The sequence below is a fragment of the Indicator indicator genome, chromosome 10 (assembly GCF_027791375.1).
Source record: "Indicator indicator isolate 239-I01 chromosome 10, UM_Iind_1.1, whole genome shotgun sequence".
NCBI lineage: Eukaryota > Metazoa > Chordata > Aves > Piciformes > Indicatoridae > Indicator > Indicator indicator.
In genome coordinates this window covers 20,375,465-20,388,895 of record NC_072019.1, presented here as the reverse complement: position 1 = coordinate 20,388,895, position 13,431 = coordinate 20,375,465, and the positions used below count along the sequence as shown (strand labels likewise).

Sequence of the window (13,431 nt, the reverse complement as noted above, 5' to 3'; positions counted from 1 at the left end):
CACCGGCACGCTCTCACGCTCACCTCGTACTCCTGGGAGAACTTCAGCCCATCATTGGCCTTCAGCCTGTCGATGTTGTCAGCCAGGTCCGTCACAGGGATGGGGGGATGGTCGCGCATGCCTGCAAGCAAGACAAGGTGGGAGGAGGGAGAGGAAGATGGTTACGGCCGAGGAAGGCTCGGCAATATCATGTGCACAGCAAACCCGGCAGGTGGGCGCAAGGCGGACACGTGTGAAGCACCGGGCGGGATGGATGGGCAGTTGGCAAGGTCGGACGGCATGCTGCACACACGCTCAGAGCACATGGTTCGGTGAAACAAAACAGAAAGGTGATGTGCGGAATGTGCATGACCGGGTGGGCATGCTCGGACGGTACAGCCACTGGGCACACAGAGCAGGCCGCACAGTGGGCAGGGGCTCGGGCAAGCCCCCAGAAGGAGCGGGCACAGGATAGGCTGGCAGCGCGCTTCCCAGGCTCCTGCGTGGGCTGACGCTGAACACAGTGATTCTCTGGCGCTCACACCACCGAGGGCTGAGGCTGATCCTCTTGCTGATCCCTAACGATGGCATTAACCAAAAGGAAACTCGCCTAGACCTGCACCAGGGAAAATCTCTGTGGTGTATGTGCACAGCTTTTTTTTGGGTGGGCAGATGCTGCCCCAGCCTCTGGAGAGCTAAAGATGGGAAAGGCCCCATGAAATAACAGCTGCTCCCCCTGATCAGAGATTGCACAACTTAGCGAGAGCTGAGGAGCAGCTCTGCCCACAGCTGTGTACCTTGTTGCTTTCCAGTGGTGCTCTGGAGGCAGAGCTAGATCCAGGGCCTAAAATCCAGCCCCACTGGGCTGGCTTGTGCAAGGCACCATGTGCAGTGATGTGCCCTGCAGCAGCTTCTGGGAGACTGTTGTGAGCTGGGATGCAGCTCAAGCCATGGCAGAAATCTTACCCTGCCTAAAACAGGGATGCACAATTTGGATCATCCTGGGCACAGCCCAAGCCCTGCTCAGGGGAGAAGCCCAGAGGAAGTGATTCTATGGGACCTTCATGGAGTACAGGTACTGGGCAGGCCTGCATGTGGAAATGTGCAGGAGCCCTACCTGGGATCTAGGATTCAAGGCTCAACCATTGCAACCTCTTTCTCTGAAGCTGAGATGGTGAATTGGCAAGAACATGGCTGTGAAACAGCTCATCCAAAGTCTGGCTCATCCAAATCTCAAAGCTCGTGACTCCATCAGCTGCTCTGTGGGTTTCCCAGAAATCCCACGTGGGTAATAATGATTATTAATAGGCTGAAGTTGTTGATTCACACCCAGGGAGACAGGCTGGAGCATGTCCAGGAGCTTCTAAATTGCTCAGGAGCCTGGATGCTGCCACAGATGGCAGTGATGGGCTGCTGAGGTGACAGAGCAGTCCCCATGCTGACTACTGTGCGTTTTACACAGTGGTGACAAGTCACTAGGTGATAACACAAAGTGTTACACCACAGCCACTGCACAGCAGGGCTCCTCACACCTCTGCCAAAACCACCTGACATTGTTGCACATGGGCAAGACCTGATCCAAACACACTCGTCCTTCTATCACTGTAAGCAAGCAGAGCTACCCATGGATGGCCTGAGTGCACAGACAGATGGAGAAGAAAAGATTTCTCTTCTGCCTTGCTTAAGTCTTCCCTGCAAATGGTCTTTGGCTTGCCATTTCACCCATCAGGATCCCTGAGGTGGTTGAGCAGGCCCACAAAGACAACACTCTGCTCTCTGGCTGATGTCAGAGCTCCAGAGACTCAAGAGCAGCCTGCACAGTTACTAAAGAGCAATGGAACAAGAATCGTGTGGGACCAAGGTAGAAGTGAGAGGCTGCAAGAAAGAGTCTGGAACATAGGCACAGTGTGTCCTTATCCCAGTGTGTTTATGTACAGCAGAGCCATGGAGAACTGCAGATGCTCATCTCTGCTGGGAAATACAAGGGGGTCTTTCCAACCTTCAGTTCTGCTGGCCAAAGCAGTGTTGCACCAACAAATGAGCTGCAAGAGCAGATGGGGAAGAAGAGTTCCCATTATGGTGAACCTAGAACGATTGCCACTGACAGCATAGGTCAAGACAGAGCAGAATTGTATCTACCATCAGGCCTCCTACGTGCTCTTCTAATGACTCTGACTAGAGGACAGTGAGATCTCCACCAGGCTAGATAGGCTCAGAGGTCTCACACTGCCTGCAGGGCTGCAGCCCCTGGCTCTGCTCCTGGGGGAAAGATCTTATGTACTTCTTTCTCAATTCCTGTGTGCATACACAGATGCCTTGTCCATCAAGCAGCAGGGAGGACACACTTTGATGGCTGTTTGAGAGGAAACTTGAAGCTCATGAGAAGAGATAGAGCTGCAGTTAAACTCTATATAATCTGCTAGAGCAGGAAATCCCTCTGCTCTGTGCCTAGGACTCTGGTGCCAACACCACCAAGCAGACCAGCTGCACAGCAGTTCAGAGAAGATCAGCATCCCTTGGCATCCATTCTGGCATAGGTGACCCAGATTAGGGAAGACACTTTGCCTGATGTAGGAGGAGAGTGTGCTCAGCTACTGAGCTCGAGACCACTCTCCAGTTTGTCCATTAGTGGTTTTTAGCTGGCCACCCCCTCCAGAACAGTCCAGGTTATCTGTCCCCATATGGGGCCAGCTGCAGGCATAGTGGCACAGCAGAGCCTGGCATACCACTACAAGGAGGCAGGAAGCCTGGGAGCAGGTGAAGGGCTGCCACAGTGTCTTGGCAGCCTAGCACTCGGTGCCTTCAATTCTGCACTGTGCTGCGGTGAGCTGCTGTAGTGCCGTGCAAACAGTACCCAAGCTTGGCCCCGTATGTCATGTCAGAAAGTGAAATCACTGCTGTTCTGCAGTCTGCTGTGAGTGAGGGTGACCTTCATGACATTGAAACAAAAATTACAGAGACGAGAGAGAAAGGGAAAGAAAAAGCAAAAGGTGTCAAAAGATAAATACAGGAGTTAAAACTAACTTGAGATATTCTGGCAACTGGGGACACTGGCACCTGCAAAGAAAAAATGGGGCAAGAACAGAAATCCCATTAGCCTTTAGTCATCATTGCAGAAGTTCGAAAATGGAAAGACAAAAGAGATGAATGGTTGGGCTTGATGATCCTAAAGATATCTTCCAACCTAAAGGATTCTATGATTCTTACAATGATGCAAAGGAAAGCACTATCTGCCACAGCACTGGGAGCCTCCCTCCTGCACAGGACTGTTTGCCCAGTGCCAGAGGCTGCTCTGCAGCTGGTCCTTACACAATGGGCTTTTGTCTCTGGCCACTGCCAGCCCCTGATGCTGACAAATGTGTGGAGCTGGAGGTAGTCACAGGGGAGTGAGTGCACAGGTCTTTATCTTACACTGAGAGCTACATTTGTCACTGCATACCACTGTCCATGGCCTTGTGCCCAAGGGGAGCCAGTAAAGGCAGGTAGATGGCAGGTACAGGGGATGTCTCTGCTGCTTGGTGGCCAGGAAGACTGCACTCAGACCCAGCAACCTCTACTCAGTGCCCCTGAGCCTCCAGCTCACTTGCAGCTCATTGGCAATGCAATTCAGCCTCATTTCATGGTGTATTGGGACACTGCCTGGTCCCATATCCTCTTAGTGACTTGGCACAGCAGCACATTAGTACAGGGAGGCCAACAGTGGGGGAAGTAACCCTTATCTGAAGTAAAAACCATGAAAATGAGAAAGCTTAATATTTAATAACAGTAGCCCAATTAATTATGCATTAAACAACTTTTCCCTGCTCAGCACACTCCAGCAGGGAGACCAGCTACTGAAGCATGCAGGGCTGGTGGCCAGCACCTCTTGTCAATGCATCCACACAGCACAGCCTCAACCTTGGACAGGTGACAGGGGCAACAGCATTGGCCCGCTGGGCTTAGTGGTTTTCACGCCTCCTCATTAACAAGGACAAGCTTGTCAGGAGCTGGAACAATCACTTCTACCTGCATACACCCACTTTCACCCTGCAGAGCCTCACAAGTGATGCTGGGGGAAGGAAGGGAGGAGGACACAGTGATGTCACTTGATGGAGGAGCACTGGCTAGCAGCATCACAGGGTACTGCTGCTGCCCCGAGTGAACCGCACACTTTGGGTTGTTTTTGTCTCCCCAAAGAGCTCTGCAAACTTACCAAATGAGCCAGAATCTTTGGCTTATCCTTAGGCACAGGTTGGAAGAGATTTCCTGGAACCCTCCTTCCTAGAGCTGTAGCAAGGGATGATCATTGTGAACATCCCAAACTTGTTGCAGATGATAGTAGGACAAGCCTGACCTGTCACTTTCCTCTGTGCAATGTAAACCATGAGCACACAGAAAGATGGCTCTTGTGTCCCTGGGTAATGGAGACATGTCACAGAAGTCTGTCCCCATGCGCAGGCGTCCTGGAGCAGCCCTGTTCAATGCCTTGCACCTCCTCCAGAAGCTGCATGCTGTTGCTGACTGTGTGACTCCCTCCCCTAGTGCTACTCACAGTGATCTGCCTGTTGAGATGTTCTTCCTCTAGCACAGGTGACTCCCTTCCTCCTCATACCATTTTCCTCCCATGCTGCAGCACTGCTGCTCTATGTTGTGGCAAATTAATTGCCAGGTCTGCTGCTGCACCCTGCCTGTGAGAACTGCCATGGGTCCTACCTGGGAGATGCACTAACTCCAGCTCTGGCATGGAGGGTGATGTGCTTGTGAAGCTCACCTCAGATCTGAGCCAAACTGCTGTGAGCAGCAACAGGAAATGCTCCTCTCTCTTACTCTCCCCCCCAGAGACAGAAGGTTTACACCAGGAAATGCTCCTTTCAAAACTCTCCTGTTAGATGAAAGCTCTTAGATGAATGAGCAGCAGGAGGAAAAGGAAAGTAGGTTACAGACCAGGAGGAGCTGCAAGTTAGAAGAGAGCTGTATGTGCCTCATTTATTGCTGAACTGCTCCTTCCATCACAAAAGCCCAGGCTCTCCCCACTTCATCTAGGACTTGGACTCTCTGAAAGCCTCTGAACGAGTCAGGGTGAGTCTGTCTCTGATTGCTGCAACGGCAGGTACTGTGCTTTCGATGCCATCAGAGACATGCAGACACAAAGCAGTGGCACAAGATCTTCCTGCAGCACAAGGCACAACTGCCTCCATGGGCTGGCAAATGAGCTACACCCAGAGGCACCACAGGCCAGCACAGGCACAATGAGATGCTCTGCAGTATACAGTCACATAGAGAAGGCAAAGGTTTTTACTGAACTCTCCTCTGTGCTGGAGACCACTGTGACTAGCAACACCCTTCACTGGGTCACAGCACTGGCTGAGGAGCAATGAAAGTGGCAGGTAGCTCTTCTTCACCCTTATCTGAGCAGAGCAGGATAGTCAGCACACCAAGGACCCCAGGATGAAGCTGCTGGGACACCCTCAGTAGTACAAGGGCTCTCTATACCTCCTGATCATCTCAGATGTAGTCCCTGGGGCAGCACTGCACCAGTTGTTCTCAGTGCTGAGTCTCAACCTGTACCAAGCCAGGAAGAACACTGCAGGTGTGAACACTGGTGAGCTCTCTCAGCTCTTTGTGGAGGCTCCTCCTGGCTCAGGACAACTGCAGTGAGCTTCATGTCTGGTACATACCACACACTTGGGTGTCCCTGTCCAGGTTCCCCAGCCTTGTGTGCCTGCAGTGACAGGACCAGGGAGAAGGATTTGAAGGATTTAAAGACCAGAGACTGGACACCTGGGTATACTTCATCTAAGGATGTGCTACTGTGACTGAGAAGGTGCAGAGCTGCTGGGGAGGAAGACTACAACTCCTCCTCTGGCACAGTGACCTGGTGAAGGAGGAGGGGCACAAGGGGGTTAGCTGCTCCCTACCTGGAGTCTGGTAGTTGAGCCTCCTCATCTCAACTGGGTCAGAGGAGTGGGCCAAGAGTGAGTCCTTCAGGCCGATGGAGTGTTCATCCTTGGAAGAGGGGGAGTGTGCCCTTTTCCTATGGACAGAGAGAAGGGAGACAAGGTGAACTATGGCACAGACCAGCATGAACCCCCCTGATAAGGAGTGTGGGTCCCTGCATCCCAGACACTCAGTTCCATCCCAGGCTCCCTGGCGTTCTGGCCAAGTCGCATCCTCTTCTGTGCCTCCAATTCCCATCTATAAAACAGGAAGGATCGTACAGAAGAGATGGCAGAGGTTTGATTAGTGAGGCACTTTGAAATGTGATACTTTCTGTAATATTTATTAGAGAAAAACCAGATAGATGCAATTTGTTGTTTCCTCTTTCTCTAGGAACTATTTCCTGTAGTAGAAGGTTATAGTAATTTTTTTTTCAAGTATTAGAAATATTTAAATATAGAATGCTGCAATATAATAGTGTAAAGGCTCTTCAGGGTGTGTTTTATTGGGCCATTAATACATGTCTTGAATGGTTGAAGGCACCCAAGGCGTGTATTAATGGAACAATAAAATACACTGTTGTCTCTTCATGCTATATTTATGCCTAGAGCAACGCCACCACCGCAGGCTCTTGCTTGAATTCGCAGGCAAAGCAGGGACAGATCCAATCAAAAAGTGGACAAATGAATATTAAGGAAAATCCAATACTGCAAGAAGCATTCCTAGTGATTCTCTAAGTCCCACTTCTTGCCTTGCAGTAGAGAGGGGTGTTGGGCAGGAGCTGGACAGCAGCACTCCCTTCTGAGTCTGTGCTGACCCTGACACTTTGCCAACGTGCTGAGCATGCTGCAATATGCAGAGAATTTGTCTTTTGGCTACAGCCCCAAAATGGATTTTTCCCGACGATGAACCCCTCTGATGACCTGATGTTTTATGGAAGAAAGGGAGCTGCATCACTTCTAGTCTGCAGGAATGCTACCACATTTACCATCCTGCAACTCACGAGTCTCTGCTGTCGACTTCCTTGTGAGGCATTTTGAAGTGCCCTGAAGGGTTGTCAGGTTCTGCACAGAGGCAGCTGCATCTCTGAGTGGTGGTTACCCTGAGTCATATGTGATCAGAAATGCTATGCATAGGCACAGGGATGCTATCACTTCCACGGAGAGCTGTGTGTGCTGGGCTGGCACTCAGGAGAGGCAATTAAGGAATTTAGTGCACAAATCACGAGTGAAACCTGCATTCCTACTGTGGACCAGACTGGGAGCAAGCTCCATCTGCCCCCAGTGGCTGCATCAAATGCTGGAGCTGTTCAATGGGGAGGACCAGCTTGTGAGTCTTGCACTACTCTGAGTAATCTCAACATCTCAGAAGCCTTCTAGCTGCCTGGACCAAGACAAAAGAGCTGAAGGACTGAGCACATTGATAAAAAGGAAGGAAAATACATGGCAAACAAATAAAGCAGTGTTTCTTCTCTCAAGAACAGGATATACCATGTTCTACTGTGTCCCAGTCCCTAAGCCTTTGGGAAAGGTGGTCCAGCTTTTCTGGGGACTGGGCATAGTACATAACTGATGTTCACCCCTCACTTCAGCCCAGTCAGGGCAATTGCTAAATAAGCCTCTAAGTCCCAAGCCATCCACAGACACCCAGCTTCAATTCACTCCCACCGTACATTTGACACTGTGAACATACTGCCCAGGAGAAAATGCCTTCAAAGAGAAGCTGGACAGCAAAAACTGTAGGATAGCACAATATCACTATGAGCAGGAGGGTGGTGCTGGAAGGGGGATATGCTGCTGCAGCATGGGCTAGGACATTGCAGGGACATAAATGTCAGGTCTGAGCACAGAGGGCTGTTGCTGCTTTCTGGTACTCCACCCACATCAGGCTCTAGGACAAAGCAAAGCTGAGCCAAACTGGGCACAGAAATCTCTCCTGAAGCCACTTTGCTCTCCATAAAGATCAGCAAACACTTTCTTACAATTGCCTGGTATTCCCCTAAAGCTTCCTCACCACAGACTGCAGGAAAGCACCTGCATTCTTGATGGAACAGCTCTCAGTCTGAAGTGACTGAGAAAACAAAAACCCCCGTAACTGCTGGTGGTGTTTTTTTGATTGTATTTTAATTGCAAAAACAATCTGGGAAGTCTTTATGTTGGAACTGTCTCCCTAGGAGCTGTGAGATGCTGACAATTGCTAGGAGGCTGATACCTTTGAGGTAACAAAGTCTCTGTAAACCCCGGGGGCTGGCATGCCCCATGCTCCCAAAAACAAAGATGCCCCTTAGTAGCTTCAGGCTCAGTTTTTAAAAAGAGGAAATAGACTTGAAATTTTAGCAAAACAAGGAGATAAAATGGATTCATACCTTTCTTGTTTACTAGATCCAGGGAAGAGCAGAAACAGAAGAAAGGAGATGATCAGTGACACAGAAAGGCACTGACTGCACATGCACAAGAGAGCTCCACTTAATCAGCCAACAAAGGCAGCTCCCTGCCCCTCGCTACAGATACATATGTAAATAGAGAGTCCAGGAGGAGCAGAACCTCAGAGCTGAGCTGATAGAGAATGACCTACTGTAATTGAACAGGCTACTCCAACACATGCAAATGCAACCTGTGGCTCCTCAGGAGGACTAACAATCATCTCACACTACAGTTACAGCTCTAGCAGGACTGCTCTGCCACACAAAAGCAGGTGGTTGCTTCAGCAGGGAGCAGTGTGGGTGGTCCTGATCTGCTAGCCATGACTGAGAAGCCTCAAGAAGAGAGCTTCTATTCTGATCTCAGCCGGTCATATCCATTGCCCTATTCTCACCACCATCTTCTCTAGACCAAATCACAGCAACAGAGACACCTACCAGAGATCAAGGAGGCAATTTCCACAGAAAACCAGTATGACAGATGCCCCCAAGGTTACAAATCCAAGCTGTGAGACCAGAGAGTGTTTAGACTGGCTGTAGGGATAAAGCTGCTCTCGTCTGTCCCACTGGTCACACGTTTCCAGAATTCACAGCAGCTCTGTGTCCTGGCAAGGATATTAATCACTTTCTGCATACCCAGCCCTTCTGCTCTCTTTATAAAGCAGTATTCTACTATGCCAAGCAGAGACCCCCCTCCTCCCCATGACCATCAGGGCCTGTCTATCAGAGCACCCCATAACTGAAGGCTGCCAGGAGGGTCTTGAAGGTGCTTGTACCATAACTGCTATGTCTGGGACTGGGTCTCACCTTTTGAAGAGGAGTATAGCAATGACAATGATGATGATTAGTATCACAGCCAGGACAGGTCCCATCACCCACAGCATCTCTGGTTCATCCTGCTGCTTTGCTGAAGCCACTTCCATCACGATCTCATCTGAGTACGGGCTGGCTGCATATCTCTTCTGAAAAGTACCAGCAGGAGAGGGAGAGAAAAACCAACCATCTGTTACACTAAAGCAATAGCTATGTCCCTGAAATAAGGAGGTTTCCCCTTGCCTTTGGCTAGCAGGGAATAGTCATGCTTCTCAAACCCCAGCAGCACACCATGGGATTCTCCCTCCCTCAGCATCCGTGGAGGTCACACTGTAGAAATAGTCTCTTCCTGGTGTGAAACATTCCCAGTGCCAGCAAATTCCTGGCTGGCAGACCTGGCCTCGAGGTGCCAAGCTGGAGCTTGCCAGCCCTGGATTCTCTTGTAGCCAAATCATGAGCTTTTGAATCCCAACCAATAGCACAGTGGGACTGGCTGATGATTCCTAAGTGGTTTATAATACCTACTGTGCTGATACCAACACATTTCTCCAGGACAGGGCTGTATTAGGAAAAACCCCTGCTGGGCTAGATGGTTTCCTTAAAGGAACAAAATGACAAGAACATTTTCTACCTTATGCCTCAGCCATCAACAGCCTCATGCTTACAGGTTCCTTTCCAGAGACTCCTACAATCTGGCAGCCCAGTGATTTATAACCTGAGGGAACAGCTTTCTAGCCCTCCCAGCAAGATAGGATTAGCAGAGACCCAAACCCTTGCTGCAGAAAAATGACACTGCACCTGGCTTGTTCTGCTGCTATGGCTAAGGCTTATGGAGCTGTGATGTTTCTTCACAGCTCAGCCTTGCTGGGTCAGAGGGGTTAAATGCTGCAAAAAAGAAATCTTTTCCCCCTATTACAAAGAGCCAAAGCTGTATCAGTTTAGTGTCTGTGGCTTTTGAGCAGCACCTGCTGCCCAGCACTAGGGAGTCAGAAACACTCTGCTCCTGCCATAGGAAGTTTCTGTCACTGGAGAGGTGTCTGTGGATCTATAAACTGCTTTAAGGTCCAGGTTTAAACACAGATGTCAGGTGTGTGTGCAGGTGAGAAGGAGGAAGGGAAGAAATCAAGCGTGCTGGTGTCACACAAATGCTCATCCTGATATCCTCTCACAGGTGCTCTTGATCCCCGCCAGCCTGGTTTCAAACGCGTGTGCAGTACAGAAAATGCTCTTATCTGTGACGTCCTGCTGGCAGCACGCACAGGTGCAGCATCCTAGCTGCTCTCCTCAGATTTACCAGCAGTCAGAGATGCTGCTGGCTGGAGGGGGAGCATGGCAGGTGGTTGCTGTTTTGTCTGAGAAACTTTTCAGCCCTACAAGATCCTGCTTCAATGACGCTGAAATAGCTGCTGGCTCCTGGTTCAGCTCTGTTCCTAAGGAAAGTCTGTATGAGATCACTGCAACCCGTCGCCCTGTTCCTACAAGGGGACCCTTGTCCAGTTCAAACAAGACAGGCAGTCAGTAACAGCTTTGTCTGAGCACGGCAGAGACAAGATACTACATCGGTGGTGAGAGGATGGGGCAGAAAGCCTGGGGCTGCTCTTTGTACAAGCAAGTGGCTGTTCTGTGAGGAAGGCACAAAGGCTTTGTTGGTGACTACCCAGAAAGGTTAGGGGGAAACAGAATGATGATCTGTGCTGTGCAGCAAGGTGATGTGTGTCCATCTCCTAAGCTTTGTGCAAGGAGTAAAGATTCATATTTTTGCAGACACATTTTGGAGATGCCTCCTTCCAGGAGAAAACAGAAGCAGAAGAGATCAGAACGGCTGTTATCTCAGTGGCATTTCCAAAGGCAGACTATGAGGCGCAGGTGCCCCTGCTCTGAGAGATGGTGTTTCAGTCACACTCCCCCTTGCCTTTGAAGAATGGCAATGCTATGCCTGCCTGCTGACACCAGAGACACAGAAAGCAATTTAGGAGGAGCTGAGTGGGGGAGATGGTGCACAGCCTTGGACACAACATCTCATGCTTCAAATGAAAATGGATGTGACATAGAAGGAGATGTAGAAAGGTGGTCTCTAGGAGCAGGGTGTTATAACTGTGGTGCCTGGTGGTTCGCTGAAGGGCTGTGGCAGATCTATGCTAGCCAGAAGATGAGGAGGATAGTTTGGAATCAACTAGTTAAGGTCATCTCTTCCTGACAGGAATTGCCAATGTAGCACAACCTGAGGCTTCTGTCTTACCTTGCTGTTAATCTGTGGCTCTCCTTCCCTCACAGATGTGCACATCTTGCCACAGGAACACATAAGCTGGATAAGTAATGAAGAACTTGACCAGCTCTAATGAGCCATTACAAGCAAATGAGACTGAGGAAGGAAGCTGCACCTTGGAAGCAGACCAAAGGATTCTGTGCATCTCTATTATTTCCATTATTTACACAGTTGCCACTGCTACTGCTGTCACCATCACTCCTGCCCTGTGTGCTGGACACTGATGGACAAGTCTTGCTGTGCTGCTCCCTGCTTACTGCATCAGCTACCCTCCCCTCCCTCACGTGCCCAGGCCCCATGTGCATGCTGGCACACAGCTAATAAAGGCATAGCTCATTTGCCTCTAGCAAGGAGAGACAGAAGCAAGAATCCCTATGCAGCAGGCATCTGTGAAGCTTTGCCCTGCTGACAACCCGCTGTGATGGAAGGCAGGTTTGCTTCTCTAGATGTCACCTGGGAGTGAGATCCTGGCCAGAGAAAGCCTGTGAAGGCAGGTTTGCAAGGGGAGCATCCTTTTCAGCACAGAGACTCGACAACCACTGTGGGTAGGATTTCAAGGCTCTGTTTTGCAGTCGCTTACTTGAACCAAAGCAGAACGAGAACCTATGCCATCACCATGGTGTGAAGCTGTGCTCTGGGTACAGACCAGCAAGCTAGAACTGAGCTTGTGTAGAATGTGTGTGTTGATGCTACTCTCCACTCTCATTTGTTATGTCAAACATATGTGCCATTTCCCTGCAAAAACAACATCTATCAAGTCAACTCCCACGGCCGCCTCAGCTTCTTGAGAACAGCTATGCAGCCTCGCTCTCCTCTCTTCAGAGAAAACTCCATCATCCCAGCTTGCAGCAATTGTTCACCCTACTGGCACTGAGCCTACCTCAGCAATGCTAGGAAAGGCTGTGCCCCCCCCAGCAGAAAGTCCTTACCGTGTCTCCATCCTCCAGTGAAGCCAGCACGAAGCAGCGATAGCTCAGGTCCTGAGACAGAGGCTTGTTGTAGAAACCTTTGTAGTTCTTCTCATCCCCCAGGGTGAAGGTCTCAGGCAGCACATCCACTTGAGCAGCAATGTAGGGCTTGAGTCTGTCTGCTTGGCGTCGCTGGCGCCTGCTCTGACTCCCTTGGCTTATGGCCTCTAGCAGCTGGGGACAAACAAGGTGCAGCACTGTTACTTTGCCCAGCATGACACTGCCTTTTGCTGCTATCTCACTGGTTGCAGGACTCAGCAGGGTGGAAAGGAAGGGAGGGGAAGACATTGGGTTTGATTTGGACGCAGTAGTACCCAGAAACCAGAGAGATGCATTATCTGTTTAGGCACTGTTGGGTCACCTGTCAGCAGACCCTCAATGCAAGCCCCTCTGCCAGGATCTCAGCTTTGAGAGAGCCCTGGGATGTGGATATAGGGAATGTTAGGGCTGAGAGAGAATGGCTGTGCCATCACCCTGAGTTAAAGTATCCCAAGGGGCTGGGAGGGAACATTCTGTGGCCCAAATATCCATCTGGACAGCAACTCACAATCTCTATGGACACTTGGATACGAATTACAGCTGACATTGATGTATAGGGAAAAAGTGATGTTTGCTGTGTCTTTCCCTTCTGTCAGTGCCTCAATATTTCACCTGCTGCTGGGTTGCAGGCAGAGCTTTGTGTAAATCACACAGAGTGGAACAGATTTCATGGGATGTTCAGAGTAAAAATGGCAAATTTCATAGTCAGCCACAAATTTGTAAAAAAAAGGATATAAACAAACAAAAAAATCAATTACACTGCTAAGAAAGACCCTCAGATGTTTCAAGATGTTTTTCTAATGGATAAAAACGAGTATCAGGTTTGGAAAAGAAATTCTAATTTGAAATGAAGAAGGAGGCATGAAATACATTTCACACACGAATGTATCAGGGCTGCATTGCTAGAGCAGACAGGGAATGTCAGTGGGGCTGTGGACAGAGATGTGCACACAAAGCCACACTGCTGAGCTGAGATCACTCCCCTCTGAGGAGAAAAGGCTGGGTGAGGCACCTTTTACTCTTTCCCCCCA

The 13,431-nt window shown here is 49.9% G+C and overlaps 1 protein-coding gene across 1 annotated transcript in view; it reads right to left on the bottom strand.

Moving 5' to 3' along the window:
- The window catches only part of PTPRF (protein tyrosine phosphatase receptor type F), a 196,438-nt gene that overhangs the window by 26,064 nt on the left and 156,943 nt on the right, over nt 1-13,431 (bottom strand). The window contains exons 16-19 of the mRNA XM_054384023.1: nt 12,323-12,535; nt 9,122-9,276; nt 5,877-5,992; nt 24-121 (exon numbers count right to left, since the gene is read on the bottom strand). Coding sequence (XP_054239998.1) covers nt 24-121; nt 5,877-5,992; nt 9,122-9,276; nt 12,323-12,535 — 582 coding nt within the window. The remainder of the gene's footprint in view (nt 1-23; nt 122-5,876; nt 5,993-9,121; nt 9,277-12,322; nt 12,536-13,431) is intronic.